The sequence below is a fragment of the Protopterus annectens genome, chromosome 5.part0, assembly GCF_019279795.1.
Source record: "Protopterus annectens isolate FY-2018-M chromosome 5.part0, PAN1.0, whole genome shotgun sequence".
Lineage (NCBI taxonomy): Eukaryota > Metazoa > Chordata > Ceratodontiformes > Protopteridae > Protopterus > Protopterus annectens.
The window spans coordinates 876,793,391-876,820,319 of record NC_056735.1 but is presented as its reverse complement, the minus strand read 5'-3'; the positions used below and the strand labels follow the sequence as shown (position 1 = coordinate 876,820,319).

At 40.2% G+C, this 26,929-nt stretch overlaps 1 protein-coding gene across 2 annotated transcripts in view; it reads right to left on the bottom strand.

The window, feature by feature from the left end:
* XRRA1 (X-ray radiation resistance associated 1) overlaps positions 1 to 26,929 on the bottom strand; it is a 1,524,348-nt gene that overhangs the window by 740,647 nt on the left and 756,772 nt on the right. For both annotated transcript variants that reach the window (XM_044072671.1, XM_044072672.1), the window contains one exon: positions 26,847 to 26,890. In XM_044072671.1, the coding sequence (XP_043928606.1) occupies positions 26,847 to 26,890 (44 nt within the window). The remainder of the gene's footprint in view (positions 1 to 26,846; positions 26,891 to 26,929) is intronic.

Genomic DNA, 26,929 nt, shown 5'->3' with positions numbered 1-26,929 from the left:
AACAAGCCACCCTGGTGGAACCACATCATAAATAGGCTGTTTAACAGAAGGAAAAAATTAGGGCAAAAGTTAGGAGGTGTAGCACCCATCAGGAAAAAAGCACTCTCATCAAACTAAAAAACAACTCTGAGGACAAATAAAGTCTACAAAAGCCAAACTTGAGGTAAGTTTGGCCTCCCAGGCCAGGGACAACCACAAGACATTCTTCAGCTATGTCCGCAATCTCAAAGGCAATACACAGTTGTGTGCAGAGCCCATTGTTAATGCACCCACCTATAGTGAACCAGACAATACAGAAAACCTGCTTGCAGACAAATTCACCTCTAACTTTACTCCTCTCTCTCTCAACCTCCCCTCAGGAAATCCCATCAAATATAACTCCCTTTACTATTACTAAACAACAGGTCTTCAATGCTGTCTCTCTCTCTAAGGCCAAGAAAACTGCAACAATGGGCTCAGGCAACATCCTAGGATGCCTTCTAAATAGCAAGAAAAAAGATCTATCAGGTCATCTGGAACTAATATTCAACCATACCATCCAAACAGGTTTCATGCCTCACATCTGTAGAACAGCAACAGTCATCCATCTGCAGACCCTGGAAACTACAGACCCATAAGTCTCACTAGTCTCATATGCAAAGCCATGGAGGGAATTATCATGGAAATGATCAATAATGACAGGGGAAACTTCCAGACACTGGAATCAACCCAATTTGGTCTGTCAAGGGCAGGTCATGTCTACTCAACCTGGTAAATTTCTTTGAGAAGATCACCAAAACAACAGATGAAGGCAGAGCAGTTCACACTGCCTATCAAGACCTGGCCAAAGAATCTGACACAACATCCCACTTGGGCATTGTTGATATACTCAAGAGGTTAGGTATAAACCCTTATGTCACACTGTGGATAGCCAGCTTGCTCACAGACAGGACCCAGGAAGTTAGAACTGAGGAGTCCACCTCTACAAAAAGGCCAGTCACAAGTCTAGGTCCAAGGAGATCATTTTTCCACTATATTCAGCATTAATCAGACCTATTATTGAGCTTAGTGCTCCCTTTGGTATGTAACTAACTAGGCATACCCAATAATTGGAACATTCCGTCCACAGAAGTTATTCAACTAAAAGAATACAGGGTCTAAGTAACATGTCCTGTACAGACCACCTCAGGCCTTATCTCTGTATTCTGTTTCCTACAGGCTGAGGGGGGAGATCTATGCCTTGCATACAAGGCATTGTTGGTCCCCACCCTATGGGCCTCCTGCATGCCTGCAAAACAAGCAGCACCAGAATTACTCAGTCTAAAGATATATATATATATATATGTACAGGTGGTTGTAGTGGAAATGAGAAATTGTTATGCATACTACAAATGACCTGTTCCTAGGGAATTTGATAAGACTGCAACTAAGATTACTGATTCAGTATTATGAAATTGTATTACAACCAAGCTAGTAAAATCTACTACATTTTAGGAATTATGAAGTTCAAGCTGTACTGTACTCTGGAAGCATAATGACCCTTATCAACGGTCCCATGGTATGTAAGCATAAAGTCAGTAGCAAGCAAAGGGTGAGAGAGAGAAAGACAGAGAGAGAGAGAGAGAGAGAGACAGGCATATCTCCTCACACGTGTAGAAATTTAAACTGTTCTAGTAAACTTTTGTACCTGTATCTGTAGTCTCTGACATGATCATGATGTAGAACAGGAAATATTTTCCCCTTTTTTAAGGTACTATGGCAAATATGGGAGCAGCAAAACAAACATAAACAAAGGACTGCATGCTGATACAGTTAACAAGAAACAGGTTAAGCACCAGTTTTGATATGCTGAATCAGTATAAGAATGGGGGACTGCAAGACAGTTGCACTCTTAACAGAGATCCAGAATCAAAACCAGGTGAAAGGATGACTTAACATATAAGCTAAGAAAGGGACTAGAGTTTACTTGCAGATACATGGTAAAAAGGACGAGAGCGTTACCATAAACCTGTCTCAATTATAAACAACAGAAACCCAATAATGCAAAAGATGCTCATGTAGCAAATGAAGATGAACTTATACAAAGCTCTGAAGTTAAATTTAGTACAAGACAGATGTCTGCTCAGGGACTTACAGGAAGGGTTAGCACAGAAACAAAGAGGAAAACAATTGAAGATGGGCATTTAAGTAAAGATTTCTAAACAAAGAAACTGTTTTGAGTGCTAAAAGCAAGAGGTAAGAAAATGTAGAATTTTAAACACATTTCTATCAATGGGGGAACAGAAAGTTAAAGAAAAGGGAATTCACAAAAGGAATGAGATTCTTGTCTACAGCTATCTACAGCTACCCTTTTTAAGGGATGACAAAGACAAAGCTGGAATGCCAATATTTTGGGGAAAGAACTAGATTTTCCACCTCAAGACAAGTTAGTAAAGAAACCAGCCCTTAGTAGACATACAGGTAAGCCACATATGTGTTAAAAAAGCACAGCAGGAAGATGATACTTTAAGTGGAACAAGAAAGAATTTGACTAAAGTTATAGGCGAGACAGTGAACAAGATGTTCTAGTTACTTCTTACTCCTAGAGTCAAAAGATGACCTCATATATAGTGTAAGTAAAGACAGACAGGAAATTCTACACCAGTTGTTAGTATCAAAACCTCATAGGACATTAGTAATGAAGCTTGTCTACATTCATGTGTTAGGAGGTCACCTGGGGAATGCACAAAACTAAGTAAAGATCATGAGACAGATTTTACTGGACAGATATTGGGAAAGAAATACAACAGTTCTGTGCATCAAATATATACAGTCAGAAATCAGCACCCCATCCTTGATTTAAGAGTTTACTAATTCCAAATACCAGTCATAAAGTGTCAATTGAAGGTATCATTATGGACATTGTGGGGCAACTAGCAAACTCGAGAAATGAGTATCAGTACATGTTAGTAATAATGGGCAATGCTACAAAATTCCCAGAAGCTGTACCACTATGTAAGGCTAATACAAAGGTTATTGTTACAGAACTGGTATGGTTATTCACTAAAATGAACGACTCCACAGAGATACTTACTGACCATGGTAGAAACTGTATGTCAAGAATAGTGCAACAGTTATGCCAGTGCTTTAAGCTTAAGAAGATGAAAGCACCAATATACTATCAGTCTGTGGGTTGATGATTTAGTAAACAGATTCAATAAAATACTGAAATCCATGTTAAGAAAGTGCTTGATGCAGATGGTAAAACAGTTGATTAGTTGCTACCCTACTTACTGATTGCACTAACAGAGACCCCACAAGCCCAGAGGACTGCATTATATTATTAAGAAGAGTTGAGATGAACAGAATCCTCCATTAAAAATGTAATACACATATATGTTAATTTCCAACTGGTTAATGCTGACAGTATAAGGCAGCATGCAGAAAGCCTAGGAGAAGTAACAAAGAGTTTATAATAAGAATGACAAACTTAGAGAATATAACTAAGTATTAATACTCACTTTGGAGTACAAATTTCTGGCTGAGTGCCAACAGCCATTTGAGATAACTGAAACAATAAATGCAGTAAACTACAAGGTTAATCAGAAAAATGAAAGAAACAGCAAATATTTCACATTAATGGAGTAAATCTGTGAAAATAAATAGTTCTGTGTTGATCTTGTAAGCTGAAATTCATTGAGGAAAGAAAGGGGAATCTCAAAGTTCATTTAGCGAAATCCATGTTAGGAAGAACAAACACAGGAAATAAGCAAAATAATTAAGGAATAAAAGAGTATTCTCAGATATGCTTGGGAGAACTAAACTGAAAGAACACAACACAGAAACAATACCTGCAGTGAAGTTTAGATCGAGACTTTCGATAGTACAGCAACCACAGAAAAAAATAGCAAGAAAATAAGTTAAAAAATGTTCACGCTATTAGTCATGAAAGAGTCACAGAGTTAATGGAGCAGCCAAATAATGCTAGTTCCTAAAACTGAAGGAAATATCATATGACTTTAGGATACTGAATAACATTAAAGTTTGATATCTATCTTATACTTAGAACTTATGAGGTGATATAAAACCTAGGAATACTTAGACACTTGACAACACCATGCTCAACAAAGGAATATTGTTAGATACCACTGTTTTCTTCTCTAAAGAATGGAAAACAGCTTTTTAACTCCTGAAGGTCTAATCAGAGTAAAAACTGCTATAACTTGGTCTACATGGTGCAGGTGTTTGCAGTATTACAGTGTAGTTATTTTACAAGGTAAAGTTGTTTCAAACAATATTTTACAAAGTACAGTTATTTCAAGGCATGTTTTGTAGAGTACAGCATTTTGAAGAGTTTATTGTGCATTTGGATATTATTACAAGTGCCTGGTGTGTGTGAATGTTTGTACAACACATTGTGTTTTACTATAATCTGTGGTCATGGCAGTAGGTTTTTGCAGACCTGCACCGCTTGTGTTTTATAACAATATTGCAGAAAACAGGAGAGTGTTTGAGCAGGAATATATTTTCATACAGGCTTTTTCTGACAAAGACACACATACAAAAGCATTTAGCTGGTTCAGATGCCATTGAAAGAAAGCATTAATTTGGGCATGCACCTGCTGTGTCTGTAGGGGAGGGGGAAGACCAGTGGCAGCTCGTGACATAGGACTGTAGCCCCCCCCCCCCCAGTTGTGGTACATTCCTAGATTTCCTACATGACATAATCCGGACTGCTGCCTTCCCAGTCCGGCTTTAGGAAGAAGGCAGCAGTCTGCTAATTCCCCAGAAGTCTATGCAGTGCTAACTGCATATACTGGAAGGGGATCGGACTGCAAGGTCTGCAGTCTTGAATGTTGGAATGAGCAACAGAAACCGGAAACATGCATTCTGGTGCAAAGTTGATGGTGGAAGGGTTGGGTTGCTGTCTTGAAGTTAGCTTTAGCTGTCTGGGATGCTGCTGCCTTGAACAAATGGGATTATTGCTGCTGTGAACGGAGTTAAGTGGAAGGGTTGCTGCCGTGAACAAAGCTGCAGAGTTAGCTTCTGATGCCTTGAGCTAACGAGTTGGTATGTGTGTGTGTGTGTGTGTGTGTGTGTGTGTGTGTGTGTGTGTGTTTGTGAAATGCCCCAGTTGTGTTATACTGGTGGCTAGAGAGAACCTGTGTCTAAGCTGTTGGTGGTTAGAGATCAGGCTTGAACCCTGTACCTTGAGTGCAGGTAACTAGAGCCTGAATTCCCTACCCGCCACCATTTGTGAAATTCTTGCAGATTTATGCCTCATATTTTGTTCTGTGCTGTTCCTCATAACATCTGGGGTTTCTGAATGTTTAAATCTTTAGATATTTGATGGTGCAGTGGTAGCATTGTTGCCTTACAGCTATAGGTTCACTGGTTTGATTCTTGGCTGGGGTGCCTTCTGTATAGAGTCTGCATGTCCTCCCTGTGTTTGTGTGGGTTTGCCCATGTTTCCTACCATGTTACGAAGACGTGTCTGCATCATTTCACCCTGGGCCTCTGCTGAATATTGTTTTTTGTTCCAAGTCAGACTTTCCTGGTTAAAAAATGCTAAATAAATAAAACTGACAGGCATTTGAATTTCAGACTTCATATTCTTCAGAAAGTACATAGTAACACAAAACCTTTTATTCTAGCAATTTTCTAAGTTTATAAAAAATTTGTCCGTATTTTTGGGACTGTATTCCCTCATTATTGGCTTAGTCCAGGTTTTTGTGCTAAGGTTGAGAGCTATGGCGAGAACTGAATTTACTGAATATGTCTTGAGGGCTGTATTCCCCCATTACTGGGTTTGTCCAGGTGTTTTGTACTAAGAGGTTGACAGCTATCGTGAGAACTGAATTCACTAAATGGTAGTCATTTAAGTTTCAGTCTTCCCCTCTTTCACAAAACAGCTGATTTGACATAGTGGTATGTTACTCTGAGTGTTTTGCACAGGGACCTGGGTTCAAGACTGGGTGGTAAAATATATGGTGGTAACACAGCATTTTTTTTTATTCTAGCAACTTTCCAAGAGTATATAAGCAATATTTAATGTGTTCCTGGTTTTTGGGCTTTTGTCGCCCCCAATACGTTTTGGCTTTTTCCAGATTTCTTGTGCTGTGAAGTTGAGAGATACAGTTGAGTATCGAGTAGATTTTACAAGCAGCTGAGAGCTGCAGGGGAAGGGAAGTTTAGTGCTGCTTATGCTGAGTCTGCTTGCATTGTTAATAGCACAACAGGTAGTGTACTTGCTTTTGATGCAGAAGGCTGTGGGTTCTTCTCCCACAGGGAATAGATGCTGCCGTACTGAGAATGTCCTCTTTGGCGAAGATACCTAGTAACTATGAACCTGTTATCAGATTGCTATCCATTTCCTATTGCAATATTACTAACTTATCTTTTTTTTTTAATGTAATATAGGCAATTTATTCCTCAGGGGAAACAGGCACTTTATTTATAGATGAAAAAATGAAATATAAAGTTGTTTGCTAGCAGCAACATCTTCATTAATTACATATCTATCTAATGTGGAATTATTTAGATGACTTACTTCTGCAGAGATTGTGCATATTTACTGATACTGGTGGATTGTATAAGTTTGAAAAGATTTTTTTATGATGGAAATGTTCTCAACTGGGCAGTTTTGTCATTATTGGTGCATGCACTTTGTTTCATTGTTTACTGGAAAAATGTTCAAAACAAATTTAAAACACCCTCTAACAACTGTATTGTTTTACACAAGGAATATAATTTAATACAATCAGGAAGGTGTATCACACAACATGTGTTTTGTGTGTAAGGGACCTATCATTTGAAAACAGCCCAAAGTTAATCTTTATACTATCCAAATGTGTTTTCTTTGAATGTGGATTTCAATGCTGTTTCAATGAATGTGAGTTTCAACTGCAGAGTTTTAATGCTGTCTATTTTCATTGTGAGACTGCATTGCTTTGTTCAGCAGATGTCTTAGTGTTTATGCTGTAAAATACAAAATAAAACTTTCAAATGAAATCCAAAAAATAACAGAAGTAAAGCAGTATGCACATTGCAGTATTTATGGTAAATGGGGCAAAATAGCCAAGTAATGAGACATTGGAATGGCTGTAGTTGGTGGCTCCATTCAACCATGATTTTGTGAGGGGGAAGGATGGCAAACTCAAAAACAGCCCCGGCTCGGCTGAACTATACCTCTCAACTGTCCAAATTTTCACAGAATGAATAGCTTTTTGCTTCTTATTTTTGGTTTGTTCCTCATAAAATTAGTAGTTTTCTGGCAAATCATTTAGGAATTAAATCACTAAATAATGACAGACATTGAGTTTCAGACTTCATAACCTTCAGAAAAATGCATGCTAAATCAAGACCTGTTGTTCTACCAACTAAGTTTATACAAGAGCAGTTTTAGTGCTGTTTGTATGTTCCCCTCAATATATTTGGCCTTGTCCAGATTTCCTGTGTTAACAGGGTGAGAGGTATCGCAAATTGCTTTATAAAATTGGGCATATCCAAACCTCTCAAATGTCCCTGATTTTGGCTCAAAATGTTGCTCTCCCTCTAATAATCCCTACACAAAATGGCAATTTTGGAAGAAAACGTGGAGGGTTTACAATTAATAAATAACTGTAATAATCAGAGTTATAGATTACTTTTATTTCAGAAAAGCATGTAGAAATAGAAGTTATGTTCTTACCATAACGTTCCATGTTAGTTGTCTTCTTCTCGCCTTCTTCTTGCTGGATGGGTTCGGAGCCGACCTCGGCTCCGACTCGGCCACTCTAAAAGCTCGAGAGTTGGTTCCACCGGCTTGAGGCTCCCCTTATATCCCACAATGCTAGGCGTGAGTTACCTCAGATCTCGTTTGTAAGCTAGGCCCAGCCTATAATAGTAGTAGAATAACTAGTAACAAAGTCCACCTCTATAAACAAGGGAGAAGAGAAGGGTGACCTACATCCTGAACCAGGAAATATGCACAGCAGAGCATATACCTAAAGTAAAGAGGTGGTAGAAAGAGAGGTCACAATCAAAACTCCTCTAGGTCTGTCCAGGCCAGGGGGAAGGAGGGTGGGACGCAAGAAGAAGGCGAGAAGAAGACAACTAACATGGAACGTTATGGTAAGAACATAACTTCTATATGTTAAGTTGTCTATCTCGCCTTCATTCTTGCTGGATGGGACCGCGTCCCTAGCACCTTGTCCCGGGTGGCCTAACGGAACAGACTCTTGAGGACAGTGGAACCAAAGTTAGCTCTATGCCTAGAAGCTAAATCCGATTTATAATGAGAAATGAAAGTGTGAGGAGTAGCCCAAGTAGCCGCTGCACAAATGGTGTCAATAGGCAGTCTATCTTGGAAGGCTATAGAAGTAGCCAAAGCTCTGGTGGAATGGGCTTTAGGTTTGCTAGGCAGCTTTTGGTGTCTAATTTCATAAACAAGGGAAATCAGAGATGTTAGCCATCTAGATAATGATACCTTTGAAACTGAAAGTCCTTTTCTGCCTTCTGCATAGGAGACAAACAGCTGGTCAGATTTTCTGAATTGTTTGGTTCTATCCAAATAGTACCTTAACTGACGATGAACATCTAGCCAATGCAATTTTTGTTCAGACCTGTTAGAATATTCTGGAAAAAACACAGGGAGGTCAATGCTTTGATTTAGGTTAGACGCCGAAGCTATCTTAGGTAAAAAAGACGGGTTGGTTCGTAACGATACCCTGTCCTTATGGAACAACAGATAAGGAGGTCGACAGCTGAGTGCATGAAGCTCTGAAACTCTTCTAGCTGAAGTAATAGCTACCAGAAAGAGTGTCTTCCATGATAGCAATTTTAAAGAACAGGAGGCTGCAGGTTCGAAAGGGGGTAGGATCAAAGAACTAAGAATTAAATTTAGGTCCCAAGGAGGAGGAGGATTTCTTAAAGGAGGTCTGAGTAGAAAAACTCCTTTCAAAAAAGCTTTGCAAAGCTTGTGGGACATTATGGCAGACTCTGAAATCCCCACATGAAAGTTTGAAATAGCTGCCAATTGAACTTTAAGAGTAGAAGGAGATGAACCTGCATGGAAGAGTTCAGCTAGAAAATCAAGGACCATTTGGATGGAGGCAGTGAAAGGATCTATGTCCTTTCCTTGAGCCCAATAGGCGAAACGTTTCCACTTACTCAAATAAATCTTTCGAGTGGAAGATTTATGGAAAGCTATCAAAATATCTCGAACAGCGTGAGATATTTGAGGAAGCCTGGCTAAGGTTGGAACTGGAGGAACCAAGCAGTGAGGTTCAGGGAGGGAAGGGAGCGATGAAACTGACCCGACTGATGGATCAAAAGATCTGGAACAGAAATTGGTGTAGAAAGGGGAACCAAACCTGTCGAGGCCAGTAAGGAGCAATGAGGATCAACGAGGCCTTCTGAGCGATAGCTTTCTGTATCACTTGAGAGATTAGTGGGAAGGGAGGAAATGCATACAGAAGTCCCAGGGGCCAAACTTGGACTAGAGCGTCTCTGCTGGGCTGGCCTGGTAGCGGGAATAGGGTGAAATAATCTTTGCACTTGCTGTTTTGGGGAGTAGCAAAAAGGTCGCAGCAAGGCTGACCCCACTTGAGAAAAATTTTTCTCACAATAGAATCTTTCAGAGACCACTCGTGAGGCATGAGAATAGCTCTGCTCAACTTGTCCGCGATTTGATTGGACTTCCCGGGGATGTGCGTTGCTATCAGAAAACGCTGAGAAGAAATCGCCCATTGCCACAGTCTGAGTGCTTCTCGACATAGGGGATAGGACCTGGTTCCGCCTTGTTTGTTGATATACCACACTACAGACATGTTGTCTGTCTGGATTGCTATCGTTCCCAAGGGAAGAGAGTCTTGAAGGGCTTGCAACGCTAAAAGCACTGCTCTCATCTCTAGAACATTTATGTGCAAGTGGCATTCGTTTGGTTGCCATGTGCCCTGGACAGTTCTGCCCTGATAATGCCCCCCCCACCCGATCAGGGAGGCGTCCGTTGTCAGAGTAGCAACCGGAGGAGGAGGAACAAACGGTCTTCCCAAGAAGAGCTGAGGGGAAGACATCCACCACTGAAGATGATTCCTGCATGTTTGCGTAATCATAATGGTGTGTGACATCGGAAGTTGCTGGTATGACCATTGTGTGAAGAGCATCCATTGAAGGAGTCTCATGTGGAATCTGGCTAATGGAAGCAGAGGTATGGCAGCCGCCATAACACCTAATACTTTCAGAACTAACCTGGCTTTGACTCTGTTGCTGGCGAAGAGGAGCGAGACCAGTTTGTATATGTCTGTTATTCTCTGATCTGTTAGCCTCGCAAACATGTTGACTGTGTCTAGATTTGCGCCTATGAATGTAATAACACGACAAGGCGACAAAACAGACTTTTCGCAATTTATTGAAATGCCTAAGTTTTGACAAATGCGAAAGGTGTAGTCCCTGGCCATTAGAAGAAGATGCCTGGTGGGAGCTGTGAGGAGCCAGTCGTCCAGATATGGAAACACCTGGAATCCTTGATGTCTCAGGTGAGAAGCTACCACTGCCATGCATTTGGTAAACACCCGGGGGGCAGTGGTGAGTCCAAAGGGCAGGGCTCTGAATTGAAAATGACTGGTTCCCAGCCTGAAGCGGAGGAATCTTCTGGAGCGTCTGTTCATTTTTATATGATAGTACGCATCCTGAAGGTCTATAGAGCACATCCAGTTGTCCTTTCCCAATAGGGGAAGGATGGACTGCAGCGTGACCATCCGAAATTTTGTTTTCTTGACAGACTTGTTCAAGATACTGAGATACAAAATTGGTCTCCAGTCCCCTGTTTTCTTTGGAACTAAAAAGAACCTGGAGTAGATTCCGGATCCTTGCTGGTCTGCTGGAACTGGCTGAATTGCTCTTTTTGCAAGCAGCTTTGAGATTTCCAAAGTTGCAAGATCCCTTTGAGCGGGTGGAACATCTGGAAGGGATTTTTTTGATTGGTTTGGAATGCGGACTAAGGGAATGGAATAGCCTTCGGAAATGATGGACTGTACCCACTTGTCTTGAGTTAGGGATAGCCAGGCTTCTGGGTACAGTGACAATCTTCCCCCGACTGCCTCCGAAGGTGGACAGTCGGGCAACACCTCAGGGATGCTGAAAAGGCTTATCGGAAAAAGTTTCTCGATTGCCTTGGTTCTGCGGACCCCCTCTGCCTCTAGGGCGACGTCTACCATTATTGTTCCCTCCTCTGCCTCTGGAGGGAAAACGACTCTGTGCGTCAGGCAAATTCCCTTGAGATTGTTTGCGGAACCACATTTTCCCACTTTTCTGGCCTTTGGGGTCAGGTCTAGAAGGAGTAAAAAAACGCACTCCGACGGCAGATAGGGTTTTGCCATCCGTCTCGCACCTAGTCAAGGTTTCTTTCACCTGAGGACCAAAAAGAGATGATCCATCAAACGGGGAATTGGTGAAAGACGTTTTAAAGGGGTCCGCAAAATTGCATAGTCGCATCCAGGCATGCCGACGTAAGGCGACACCTGTCCCTGTGGCTCTGCTCGCTCCATCAGCCGCATACGAAAGGAGGCGCATGGAGGAGTTAGCTATAGAATTCAGGGTAGCCAGCTGAGTGTTCATCTTGTCCTGGAAACCCGCAGCTGTAGGATCCTTCAACATGTCACTCGCTTCTTTGATCAAGTCTCTTTGAAGACGAGTAAAATGGCATAGGTAATTCAGCGAACGCATTGCAAAGGTCGCTGATGAGAACATCCTCTTCCCGTACCTGTCCATAGACCTAGATTCCTTGTTAGGTGGATGGACAGGCACTGAAGGATCAGCTAGTTCCTTCTTAGTGGCAGCAGCTACCACCATAGCATCCACAGAAACACCTTTTGTGAGAAACTGCTTATCAGTTGGTGCTGTTATAAATTTGGAAGGTCTCCTGGGGGTAGGGTCCACTGAATCAGGAGCCGTCCATGCCTTCTTTGCAACCACCTGCATAAGGGGATCAAAGGGGGGGGACACCCAGGAGGTGGAAGGGCGAGAGCCAAACGCCTCAAGATACACAGATTCATCCTCCGAAGGGTTAAGGGCTGGCGAATTTCCCCTCTGTTTCAGGATCTCTAGAATGTCTGTGAAAGAGACATCTTCAGAAGGGGAACGTGGGGAACCCTCGGAATCCTTTAAATCTGTGTCAGAGGTGACAGACTCAGGTGAGTCTATGTGCTTCCTCTTACACTGTCTCTTCCTAGGGGGCTCCTCTGCCAACTCAGGGGAGGCCTCGGAAGAGGATGAGATCCCCACAGGGGATTCTTGAGGAGCTGGCTCTCTGCGGTCCGGGATGAGGGAGTGAGTCGACATAACCAAAGGCACCGAAGAGGGAGGGACGGACGGAGCCGACTGTGGAGTCGAACAAGGTTCCAACACACTCCGCATGACCTCGAACGCACCCCTGTCAGGCAGAGCCAGAGGTCCCCGCTCCGAGAAGCTAAGAACCTCCCTCGGCGCCGACAGTGATGGTTCCGAGGCCGATGTCGGAGCCGAACTCACCAGAGCCGAAGCACCGAGAGGGAGAGGGGGGTCGGACAAGGGTCCGATGCCACTCACCCCCTCGGAGCCGACGAGGGAAGCCCGGCGCCGAGATTCCTCAAAAGAAGAAATCGGAGCCGACGACGGAGCCGAAGACAATTGTATCGGCTCTGACGCTACGACAGACTCGGTTCCGAGACGCCCCGGCTCCGAGCTCAAAGGAGTCGGAGGAGGAATATTTAATGGAACAAGTTGAGGCATCGACTGATGAGTCGGACTCTGGAGCATTTGGGCCAGTGCCTCAGACTTCAAAAGTCTACTCACTACCCTCTGGAAGTCGTGATCTGAGAGCCTCGATGACCTGGAGGAGTGAGATCTATGGCTCCGTTCAGACAGCAGGGGAGACACTGGAGCCGAATGAACGGAGCCAAGGGACGGTGACCTCGATCTCTTTCTAGATGTCGGCTCCGATGGTATGATCGGAGCCGACCTAGGAATCTCTAATGCCTCGGCTCCAGCCGGAGCCGAGGAAACCACAGGTACTGCAGGCAAAGACTCATCGGCTCCAGCCGGAGCCGATGAAGCAGTAGGCTTCGAAGCCTTAGGCCTCGACTCTGAAGCTGGAGCCGAGGTCTTTGAAGCCTTAGAAGGTTTCCCCGATGACACAGAAAGGGAACCTTCAGGCTTAATTAAACCCCTTAAAATGAGTTTATTCTTTCTTTCCTGCAGGACTCTAGGGCTGAAGCCATGGCATACAGCACAAGAGTCCTGCAGGTGTAAAGGTCCCAGGCAATACACACAAGAAGTGTGACCGTCTGTCAGAGACATTTTCTGACAGCACGAGTCACACTTCTTGTAGCCTGAGACCTTTGTATCCTTGGACATACTCAAGGAACCGAAGTGTAATCACACACAGAAAAACACACACACACAGATTACACTGAAGGGAATTATTTAAACTAAGGCAAGTTAAAGTAAAATTCCCTAATCAAACACATACACACCCTAAGGATAGGGAAGGAAGGGCCCGAAGGCCTTAGGGAAAGAACTATAAGTTCTTTGGAAAAAAGAGAGTTGGATAAAGGGTAGAAGGGAATATATCCACTACACTAAGGGAAAAAAAATAAAAACTATACTAAGCTAGCTTGAATTTAAAGAATTTAAACTAGTCTAACTTTCACTAACCTGGAGCCGGTAGAAAACACACCTCGAAAGCTGTAGCGGCAAACGAGATCTGAGGTAACTCACGCCTAGCATTGTGGGATATAAGGGGAGCCTCGAGCCGGTGGAACCAACTCTCGAGCTTTTAGAGTGGCCGAGTCGGAGCCGAGGTCGGCTCCGAACCCATCCAGAAAGAATGAAGGCGAGATAGACAACTTAACATTCATTTATTTTGTCAGCTGCTCAAGCTAACAGTACTAATATTAAAAAGTGTCCCTTTGACAGGTTCCCAGCTGTATTGTGTGGCTATTTTATATTTTGGCATCACATTTTTGTTCCATTTTTCATAAAATTGTGGTTTTCTGGCAAATTAGTGGCAAATCATTAAAGATTGAAGTAAGAAAATAATGACAGACATTTGAGTTTCAGATGTCATACCCTTCAGAAAATTCATACTAATGCAAGACCTACTATTCTATTAGAAAGTTTATAAGAGCAATCTTTAAATATTGTCCTTATTTTGGGCCTTTGTCCTGCTTCTGTGTATGGCTTTGTCCAGATTTCTTGCTCTGAGGTTGGGAGGTTGACAAATGTGTCAGAGTCATCGCAGTCAGCCAGAGACATTTCAAGTTGTGACATACGTGTTGCACCTCACTCCCCCATGTAGTGACGCTGGATGTGTCCAAGCAAGGCAAGGAGCAGTTATGCAGTGTACGTTTGCAGAGTACCCTCCCCCATCCAAGGTAGACACAAGTACTACAGTGGCTTTTTATCTGTCTTTGCTTGATCTTGCAGAATTTTATACTGTTGATTATGCTTCTTATTATTCAGAAAGTGCTTGTTGTTTTGTGTTTAAGTAGCAATGCTTTCATGACCATCAGGTAAGCTTGTCTGAGATTGTAAGATGCAAGTAAGCTTACCGTTAAAGAATTACCACCATTGAAAGCCTTTTTATTGTTGCCATGCAGAGAATACCTACATAACTTGATAACGTATAAGCCTTAGGTATTGAAATGCATATGACAGTATTTGTAGTAAATATCAGAATTACAGTATTTTAAGAAGCTCATTACCTTTGCTGGAGACTTGCAGTCATCTTTGCAGGCTTTACCCATAAACTAAACAGAATGCCAATCTATCACGTGTGGTCCATAACCTGTGCAGTAATCCTTTAAGCAATTTATCTTCAGCTTGTTTCTTGTTTGATGTTCATTTTTTTTACTTTGATCATATTTTCCCAATGAAACAAGTAAATAGTTGTCAGGCAGCAGGTCTTTTTTGGATAAGAAACATTTTTACAAGTGGGGGTATCACAGAAATTGCTACTTTCAGCATGTTACTTGGTACTTTTTATAAAGCTGAATATAAATTATAATTAGAACTGCAGTGCAAGGAGAAGTGGTTTGAGTTGAGGGCTGCTTGCTTTTCTTGTACTTGATTTTGACTGGCATTCCAGTAATGTATTTAAAAAGTAATTTATTTTTTCATGCCTCACAGCCTTTTTGTTTCCATCTAGATATTAAGTAAGCTGTCATGCAGCTTATGCATTGAAATATTTTTTTTCTTTTACACTTCACATTGTCTTGATTGGACTCTCATAATGACGGTTTGGCACCCAAGGCAGCGTATTTAATTAAAGTTCCAGTTTTTGTGGTTTTGAGCATAGCCCCTCCCCTTTCTAGCTGGCCGCACCCCTTCCCATTCAGCTGTCTCCTGCAGCCCACCTTCGATTTGAAGTCACCAGCTGCCACTCGGGAAGACCACCATATAGTGGCACCAGCTGAAACAAGGGAAGACCCTGAGTGCTTAAAAAGTAAATTTAGAAAAATGTGTAACCCCCAAATGAATATTACAATGGAAAGGCACTTTATTTATTTATTTTTATTTTATTTTATTTTACATTTGTTGACCGGGCTAGTCTAACTGGATACATGCCCATTTTCAGTACAGGCCCGGGGAGATAAGCTCCAAGATAGAACAATGAAATTAACACAACAACAAATAAGGAAACATAAAACAAACAAAAAAAAAATTCCTATTTACAATACATATTACAGGTTATCACAGTAAATGTAGTAGTGCAGAATACAGGCATAACATAGCATGCAAGATATTCTAGAGGTAGATAGTATAATGGTTAATAAGGAAGGACTTGCAGTTAATGAGTAGAAGGGGTAGGAAGAGCAAAGTATTAAGAGACTCATGAACTAGTCAGGCTTTGTACAGGGGCATAACCAGTGTGTTATGAGGAACACTTTCAAATTGTTTTTGAAGCAGGATAGTGAGGGAAGTGTGGACTTATTTTACACAAGGGATCAAAAGCCTGGTGAAAGTTTTGCAGCATATATAACTGACTTGAGAAACAAGGCTAAAACGTGCAGATTTGGTGACTTGAGAGATGAGTTGATAAAAGACAGGCTGGTGTGTGGTATTAATAATGACACAGTGGGAAAGATTTTGCTTTGAGACAGTGATTTAACATTGAATAACACCATTGAGATTTGACAGATATATGAGTTTATAGAAAAGCACACAACTATTCTTACAAATGAGAATAGCAGTAGAAGACACAGTGACAAAGTTCATATTGATAGTATGCAGCATGTGGTTAAAAGAAACAGGCCCATCATTCATCATGAAAGGTCCTAAAGTGACTGTTCCAAAGTCCTTGTAACAAGAGTATATTTGCATTGTGACCACCCAGGAACTGATTCTACCAAAAGAAGGGTGAGAGGTCTAATATTTTGGCCTTCTATGTCAAGAGATACTGAGAAAGTACTTTTATCTTGTTCAGTATGTAATAGTACAAAGCCACATCAACAAAAAGAACCACTTCAGTTAAGCCAGACTCCTGAACTACCTTGGTCAACAGTAGCCACAGATATCTTTGAGTGGAATGGACAACATTACTTGGTGTTACTAGACTGTTATTCAAATTGGTTTGAGATTGACCTACTTCCCAACCTAACTTCCAGTACTGTCATTACTAAGTTGAAGTGACATTTTTCTGTCCATGGTAGTCTGCACAGAATTATTTCTGACAAAGGTGCACAGTTTACTAGTCCGCAGTTAAATAATTTACAGAAGCGTGGAACTTTGTTCATATTACAAGTAGTTCTGAATACCCTCAGTCAAACAGCTTGGCTGAATGTGTAGTTCAAAGTGCAAAACAGCTGTTAGAGAAATCCAGACATGATAATACTGATGTTTTTCTCAACTTGCTAAATCTCAGAAACATTCCTCGTGATAAACATTTTGGTTCATCTCCCCAGAGATTTATGTAAAGACAAACCGAACCACACTACCAATCAGCAGTAATTTTGGTTCCATGTGCTAAGAACAACAAAGCAGTAAAAGCCCAACCGATGAAAAAGCATTTGTCTCAGAATTCTTACTATGATAAAATCAGCAAACCACTCAGTTCATTAAAATAAAGGGGGGATACTGAGGAAGCAGACATCAAAAGGCTTTGACTGCATTGGATTAGTGAAAATTGTGTCAAGAGCTGAGATCGCACATTGTGTTATCACAAGGAATGGAATTCAGACAGAAGTGGAAGCATTTGTTACCAGTGTCCGAACCAGTGTTACAGCATCTTGCCTGTGACAAAGACTCTAGTTCTCAGAGTGACTTGTTCAATGTTCCTGTTCCAGAGAACATTCCATCTGCAATCCCCGTTCCTGAGAAAATCCCTGAGACTCCTCAAACAGAACATTCCCCAGTGATTGTCCCTGTTGCTAAATCCAATCCTAACTGTTATGTTACGAGATCAAGTGACATCTCAAAACCTACTTCCAGATACACGACAACCTGGACATGACTGATGTTTTTCTTTATTAGTGTCTGTATAATTGCATGCCTATTGAAATGTCATTGTTTATACGAGACAGCTCAATAAAGAGGGAGGATGTAGATCAGTGCGTGTGATATACCTTAAGAAGCTTTCCAGTGATTCAGAACATGCATATAAGTACTGAGCACGTGCAAGCAAGAGTGCCATTTTCAGTGAGCAGCCAGAGTGAGAGAATGAAAGTATGTAGTCAGTCAGATAGTTCATTTAAGCTTAATGTTCCTGCCATCCATCCTAATGTATCTTTATACAATAAACTACTTAAATGAACACCCAAGCCTCAGCATCTTCTTAATGCACATAAGAAGAGCGACACCACTCATGATATGCATCTGCATATCTGGATGACATGATCATCAATTCACAGAGCTGGGAATCTCATTTATCAAAAGTACAGTCTGTATTACAATTTATAAGACAGGTACAGTTGACTCTGAATGCTAAGAAAACCTATTTGAGTATGGTGGAAACCAAATATTTGGGATACATTATTGGGAGAAGAGTGGTAAAACCACAACCAAAAAAATAATGGCCATTAAAAAAAATAAACTGACCTCTAACCTCTACCAAAAGATAACATATCACTTTTGTTGGACTAGCTAAGTACTGCAATGGTATTTTACTGTATGTTTCATTTCCCCATTGCAAACAAGTCTTTTTAAAGCTGAAAAACGACTGTTTAAGAATTTTTATTTTTGCAATGCAACATATTGTGCTGGTGAATAATTATTTTATAACTCTGATTTTTCCTAGTTGCACTGCCTGTACTTTTCCTAATACATAACAAGTAAATAAGGAATGCAGGCTTTGCTACTAAGTGCTTCACAAAAGTAATCCAGAAGAGTGAATGCTACTTCAAGCCCTTAAACCCTTCTGCCCATACGAGGAATTATTCTGGTAGTGGGATTCTCATAGTAGCAAAAACTGTTTCTGTGATAAGCTGTTAAAAATATTTGTTTTTTTCCCTGAGAAAAGAATCCTTGTGTCAGTAAAAATGGGTCACCTTGAAAAAAGTGCAGCTTTAACTGCATTAACTGTGGTTGCTGAGTTTTGTGCAAAACTGAACAAAAAAATCAAAAAAGTCTTACTGAACCCTAATAAGGGTTTAGTGTGTTTTCTAATATGTTTACAGAATTTCATAAGGCATGGGACAAATAGGGACTTTGGAATGTGGAATAGGGGATGTTTGTTTCATTTAAAATGGAAAATGCCAGAATGATTTATATACTCAGTGCAATACATATGGTCAAAATTCAGTGTATTTTCAGGTATGGGGCAGCCAGAAATATATTCTCTGTGTGAAGCATAAGACAGTAGAGAGAAATAAATGGAAAAGTGAAATAAGGTAAATTTAACTAATTGGAGTCCTTTTCCAAAATTAAAATATGATTACAAAACATTTATAAGAATAGTACAATTAAGGATGGTACAATTACTTCTTTGTATAGTATGTATACATACTATTTTACTTCTACTATATACATTGGATATGTGGATATATGTTATATTATTTCTGTTTTATATAGTACGCCTATCTAATATTACTACTCTCGGTCATGGTTTAAAATGACATCTTAATGTTTTATCTCTAACTACAAAACTGTTTACATCCTCTGTAAACTAACTTATGAATGTTCTCATCTTATGTTGTTACCTATTTTCTCTATATCCAGGATGTAACAAAAAAGTGCCAGTAGACCAGCCCTCTTACAGGGTAAAGAAATTGAAAACAAATAAATAATACATTAATTAATTGTTTAATTAATTAAAAAAGTTAATGAGATGGGGTATTTGTCAAACACATATGTGAGATTTTGCTAATATTAGGGACATTACTGATAGTATGATAATGTTGAGGGAAATTTAAGGGATGCTCTGATGCCACCAAAGTCTATGATAATGGATGTCAGGAAAGAATGACAAGAGGTGCTACCAAGTTTTCCCTAGAAGGCATTACACCAAAGCACTGGGGAAAGATACAGTAATTACATCTAGTAGCCTTGCTATAGTCTGTTATGAACAAAAAAGTCAATACAGAGTATAGATGCGACAACTATTCAGTCCTTTTGATTAATGGTTAGGTCGGCCATTAAATTAACACACACAAACATGTCAGGCAGTAGTATTTTTTAAGCTACATTTCTGGGGGGGGGGGTTACTTTACAGGGTAATATTGAGCGGTTTTATACAATAGGACAGTGGTGGAACACTTGTAGGGGTGTACAAATACCTGTGTATTTATCTTATGCTGGTAATTTTATTGTTGTAATATGATACAAGACTGTTGGAGTAAGATGTACATATATCAAAAGAAAGGTTAAGGATAATGAGTTTTGTTAAAATTATATGAAATATAAGTGGTATATGGGAGTAGTGGGTCAGGGAAAATCTGTTTCAGTGAACACAAAGCACTGAAAAACATTCTGTGTAGATGTGAGCCTATCACAGAAACCACACTCTCACTTGCTTGCACAATATATGAGCAGCTATACTGTAAATACCAATTGACCTCCTGCATGTCTCTGGGACATGGGAGGAAATCAGACTGCTCAGAGAAAATCCAAGGAGATGCAGAGAGAATATGCAGAGTCCACACGGAAGGCTCCCCTGCTGACAGCCAACTTTGAGTGCCTCTTGCTTAGATAATATATGACAGGTGGTAAAGGATGTTGCAGAAAAATGAAAGAAGTGGAATAATAGTGGCAGAAGCTTTCTGTGTGGTTTATAGGGGGAAGGAATATGTGATGAAATGTGTATTACCTAGAATAGTTTCTTCACTTGCAGTTGTTACAAGATTCTTTGGAGAATGACCTATTAACAGTATTTAGTGCTAGGTCTCTGGAGTATGTCCTGTTAGAAAGGGTGTTTAGAAAAGGAATGAGGAGGCATGCTGACTGAGGATGATGCATCATTTACAGTATGATTACTAATTTAAGTTGTTTGAGTGTAATTGCTTGATGTGTCACTTATGTGTTACTGCATGCTTTACACAGAGTCAATATGCTACTGCTGAAACTGTATTGTGTTTAAAGTTCAACAGCTCTGCAACCTGACCAACAAACAGTAAGTCAGACTTTTCATTGCCTGCCACTGATGTCTCCTTTCCTCCAAAGAGCAGCAACATGCTTGTGGAAATATATTTCAAAAGTATATGTACTTGGGCTATCAGTTACCAGTAGTATATGCCAGACAAATGTGATATACAGTAAGCTTGGTAGTTATGGGTATTCATAGTAAATCCTGATACATCCAGCAGTTCATTATTAGCCATTATATATATCTTATATTCATTTGAATATTGGTAATAAAGGTGACTCTTTAATAAAAAAAGTACTAAAATTAAAGTTGTGGGAAGCACTGAATAATAGTAAAATAAAAACAATGAATAAGCAGAATATGCATATATGATATTTTTAGAAAAAAATATTATGAGAGACATTACTATATGGGATAGTAAACAGCAGAAATACATGCAACGCTGCTACAGAAATGTGATAAAAGAATTTGTCCATACCCTGGATGGGAACATTTTAATGAGGATACTATGGAGGAAATTAAAAGGAGCATAAGTTTGGACAAGTCTGTTACAAAATTAATCTAATCTGTATGAATTTGAATGGAATTTGATGCAAATTAAATTACTGATAAAATGTAAAATGAGGTATAGAATGAAAGAAGAAAGTACATATTATAGAGGATTGTAGTGATGAGGAAATCATGGAACTTGCTTTGAAGTCGGAAAACCATCCATCCATCCATAACCTCCCTTCCCATTTTTTACACATGGGGTCAGGGTGCCATTTCAACAGTGAAAATCATCTAGCAGTATAAATGGAAATGGGAAAATTAAAACAGACAGTCATAATATGGTTATGACAACTGGACTTAAGTGATAGGGAGATTATGAAGATGGATGATGTTGATTTGTACACTCACAGAAAATAAAAATTGTGAGATTATTGGATGTGATGCTCATAGGGAGATTATGATATTTCTTATTTTATTTTGTGTTTACAAGGGTAGGGCACTGATTAGATATGACCATTTGTAGGCTCTGGCCAAGTAAAATAAAGCATTTACATAAGAACAATGCAAAAAAAAAAGAATGCATTTAAAAAATTGTATCACACTTTTTATGCACATAGACTGATATGCCACGGGTGAGAATTTGAACAATTCGTAACTAAAGAAAGTTGTGTAATTAAACTCATCATAAAAGTAGCTGTTTGAATGATCACTGCTGCAGTAGACTAAGCTATGTGGGTTATTTCCTGCATGTGATATAACCACCGGCCAGCTTTCAAAGCTTCTGGGCACCTTCCACGAGCCCAAACTGTTAGCTTGGCCTGAGCTGACTAAAAAGATAGGCTTGGCCATTAAGCCCTTCAGAACCTTCACACCAACAGATAGAGGTTGAGCCATGAAAGGACAATGCTAGCAATAAATAAATAAATAAATCAAATCTACACCCTTGCATAAACAACACACCAGAAAAACAAGGTGGATGGAGGTAGTGGCTACTACAGCAGTGATCATTTGAACATCTACTGTTATGGTAAGTTTACTTACACAACTTTCTTGTGTTCTTTATATCGATCATTGCTGCAGTAGTCTAAGCTATATGGGTGGATTACCACAGCTTGCAAATTTTGGTAGGTGGACGGGGAAGGAAGCCCCTTGAGAAAGGTCCTAACAAAGCCTAATCTAGACTTAAAAAAAGGAATCAAGCTTGTAATGCTTTTTAAAAGTATGTATACAGGTCCAAGTTGCGTCTTGTTTACTGGAAGAAATGGAGGGTGGTGTGACAAAAAACAGTAAGAGGTAGAGAAAAGAGAACAGAGTAGAAGTAAGCTAGGGAAGTAAGTAGGCAGCATGGATGTTAGGTAGGAGGGAGACAGAGAGAGAATGTATTCAGGAGGTAGGCAGGCAGCATAGATGTGAGGTAGGAGCACTAAGAGGGAGAGAGAGAGAATATATATTCAGGTGGTAGGCATATGGCATAGATGTGATCTAGGAGAACTAAGAGGCAGACAGAGAAAGAAAGAGGGGATATATTTAGGAGGTAGAGTGGAAGTTAAGCAGAAAACTGTGGTCTCGGTACAAGAGGATAATCTACCCAAAAGGAGAGTTCTGTAGGTTGGAAATGGAGAATATAGGACAGGGACAGGTTTGAGCTGTTTGTGAGATGAATATTAAATACAGAAACATGTAAGTGACCAGGGAAAAGAGAGGCATTGTTTCTAAAAGAGTGATGTATCTGTAAAGATTTGTTAAATTATAGTTTAAGGCAGGAACTAGCTGGGGGTAGAGCACATGCATATTCATACTTCAGAGAGGTATTATAATTATTATCAACAAATGTAAAATTCTCATTCACTATATCCAAATCTTCACCTCTTGGCAAATGCAGCAGCCTTGAATGAGGTGTTAGACAGTTATAACTAATGTGTCAGGGATGACCTGGACCTCTCCCTACAAAGGATTTCTTATACTGGCTAAAATCTTGCCTACCCCATAATGTCTTTTTTAGGTAATGTCAGTTTTCTAAAGGATCCAACATAGCTAAACAGAATACAGATAACATTAAGGTATTGCTGCTCAACACCAAGAGCCTTAACAAAAAAAAAAACTCCACAACCTACAAGTACTATTTACCTTGGAAAATGTGGATGTATGCATCATCACAGAGCTGGTTAAAAAACAGTGAAAGTACTCCATCAAAGCAAGGCTACAATACCGGTCACTTGAACAGACCCATCATATTAGACAAAGGCACTTAAGGCTGAGTTGTCTCTGTAATCTTAAAAAAAAACCCTCACTTCTAGATTTGTTAAACAGGATTATGACCTGGATCTCCACCACCAGTAAACTTACTATCAACAAACCCCCTTTTTACATTATAGCTAACTAAAGCACCCCATCTATGTCACCCTTGGCACACACCTCCTACCTAACAGTATGAAGTCCTTATGTATTACGCCAAACACCATCAGCCTCCTAGAAGACTTCGACTATCTCTCCGTAGCCTCAAAAATATATATTCCAACAGATTTCTGGACTTCATCAATACAAACTCTAGACCAGCTGGTCCACATGTCAACTACAGGCAATACAATCCTGGATGTGATCCTTTCTAATACAGGGCAGTTCTACTTCACACTAACTGTAACCTCTTCCCTGGTCTGATAACACCACATATCAGTCATATTCGCCTTAAGACTGAAGCCTGAAGCATCCTCCAATGCATCAGTATTCAGAGATTATGCAAAGGCTAATCTAATAAAACCATGTGATGACCTGGCTAAATTCAAAATCCTCTTCCACATCGACAATCCCACTGCTTACAGGGAATCCTTTACTGCCAAATTCCTTTCACGTATAAATAGTCGGATATATACATCTGTCCACCTCAGAAACAAATGCAATGCCAAATGCAAAAATAAATCCCTATGGTGGAACCCACAAATAAATGGGGGTGGGGGATTTATAAAGGTTACCATGAGATGTACATATTGGGATAACCTTTCCAAATTTAAAGACAGCCCTACCACAGTGCTTTTGCTGTCAATGCGTTCAGAAAAGTTACTCGAGATGTGGTAACTTTTATGAATTCCCCCAGGCTCTATAATAAAATAACAATTTGTTTGTTTGTGTCTTTCGGCTTTTCCTGGTTAGGGGTCTCCACAGCGGAACTCCGGTCCGCTAATGATTGGTAGTGGATTTTTACGTACCGGGTTACCAGCCCTGATGCACAACCTTCAATTAAGGCACGCCCCATTCACGTATGCCTCCACACAGAAGACACACTAGTTGAGAATCAAATGGGACAACGTCTTGCTATGAGGCGACAACGCTACTGCAGCACCAAAAAGAAAAAAACTCATTGCATGAAAAAATAAATCTAATTCTCAAGAAGCCAAAAATAATCCTGATAAACTAAACAAGGAACTTTTGATCCTTATCAAATCAACCAAAGCCAGATATGAGGTAAAAATAAACATCTAGGTGAAAGATAACTACAAAGACTTATTTAACTATGTTAGAAATCTCAGAAACAATGCCCAGCACTGTGCAAAGCTAATAGCAAATGATATCAAATACTCAAACCCAGAGAACATAGCAAATCCTTTAGTGGGCAAATTCAGCTCTTTCTTCACCTCCTTCTCTTTCCAGTGTTCTCAGAACAAATACTCACATCTACACCCTCTCAAATCTCCCAAGAACAAGTTCTCAAGGCATCATCTAAGACCAAGAACACTACATCTATGGGGCCTGAGAACCTACCAGGCTGCCTGATATGTGGCTTGTTGGACCCCCCCCCTTAACAAAGGCTACTCAATATTACCCTCAAAACAAGCTTTGTACCTGATGAATGGAGGGCAGCAACAGCCATTCCTTTGCACAAAGGTGGAACCTCAGTGAACCCAGGTAATTACAGACCTATAAGCCTGACCAGTCTCATCTGTAAGGCTAAGGAAAGGATTGTAATGAAACTAATAAATAGGGATATAGATAACCTACAGACTCTCAACCCAACACAGTTCAGATTAGTTAAGGCAGGTCCTACCTACTTAATCTAGTCACCTGTTTCGAGAGACTCATTGAGGTAATAGATGAGGTCAAATCAGTGCATATTGCATACTTGGACCTTGCAAAAGCATTCTACACCATTCCACAATCAGGCAAAATAGATAAAGTCTTCTAACTAAATCTGAATCCCTGTGTAACTAATTGGATAGCAAACTGGCTCAAAAACACAGGAAGAATGGATGGGCAGCTCAACCTCTTCTAAAACACCTGTCACTAGCAGACTTCACCAGGGTTCAGTCCTTGGGTCACTCCTCTTTGGTGTTTACTTCTTGGATATCAAAGCTAATATTAAGGGTTACCAACACTGTGGTGTAGAAGCCTGAGTGACCTGAGTTTAATTTGCCTCTTGGGTATCTGAGCAGTTGGAAGGGAGGAACAAGCAAGTCCATGATGCTCCCTATGAGGAGGTATGATCCACTGAGGGGAGTAGCCCTTAGATGAGGTCATCAAACATAGGGGAGGGGCAGGGAAAGTGGGTTGTGCATAACAACAACAAAATAAAAAAAAGCCCCATGAGCAGAATGTGGACAAATGAGACACTCCATGATGCCCTTATATTTTATTACTGTCCCCAACAGGATACAAAGTAAGTCTGGGGGTTTTATAATAGCTGGTTGACCTGTCATGGACATGGGACAGAGGGCAGCAATTCTGTAAGGATGACATGAGTTAAGGATTTGTGGCCGACCAAGTCTGAAGATAACAGCAAACTTGGTGCCATCATCAACAGAGGACAACAGGATCCTTACAAGACAGCCAGTCCCAAACAAAATGTTGGTGTCAAAATCACTGACTAAAACTAAATGCCAAGAAATGTATGATCATATCCTTTGGCAAACATGACTTTCCTTGTAACTATCACATTGAGAACACCTCTCTAAAAACTGATCCCATAGTTAGAGATCTGGGAACCTATACCAGCAAAGAACTATTATTTGATCATCATGTGCCCATAACTGTAAGGAAGTTCTTTTTAAGTGCACAGCTCATATGTAAAGGTATGGTATCCAGACCCAGAAACATAATGTTTCCACTGTACTCAGCACTCAGAAAAATCACTGAGAATAATGCCACTTTTGGTATGTACCTGTCCACAACTTATGCACCTGTCCACAAACAGAATGACCACAATATTTTCTCACTAAAAAAAAAAAAAAATCAAAGGCCTAAATCATAAAAACTATGTAGACCAACTCAAAGCCTTGTCTCTCTTCTTGGTAATATAGAGGCTATTGAGTGGCTACCTATGCCTTGGGTACAGAGCCTCAACAGACCCTATTCTATTAGACCCATTATACATTTGCAAATCCAGTGGTATCAGAAACACTCACTCAAGAGACCTCAATCTCCTTTTGCAAACTTAACAGAACATGCTGTGGGGGAGGGGCATGCATCACACAGAATAGCACTTCTTTGGTACTGTCTTCTACTCCACATACAGCAGAGTACTTCTCTTACTCTAGTCAAATGTAATTGGATGAATTGATGGGTAGCCACAGATTCACCTGTGGTTTAGCACCAATGGGTCTCATGGATAGGGGAAACGTAATTATCCCATCATATACTTGTTCATCCCATCTTTGTCTGCTTCTATTGAAAAATAATACGGTCTAATAATTACTATGACAATTCAAGGCTAGGCTTCTTAAAATCCTCACAGATCAAGAGAGTAGTAAATACCTATTACCTAAGAATAAAAAAAAAATTTTAAACGAGTTAGCAAAAAATGGCAATGAGATCTGTAACACAAAATTTCTATACTCCAGATATGAAATATAATATCTGAAATAATTCTTACCTGATAGTGTGGTATGAATGAAGATGAAGAGTCAGTATTAAGCTCTAGAAATGGAGATAGAAAAAAAAAAAAAAAAACGTTAC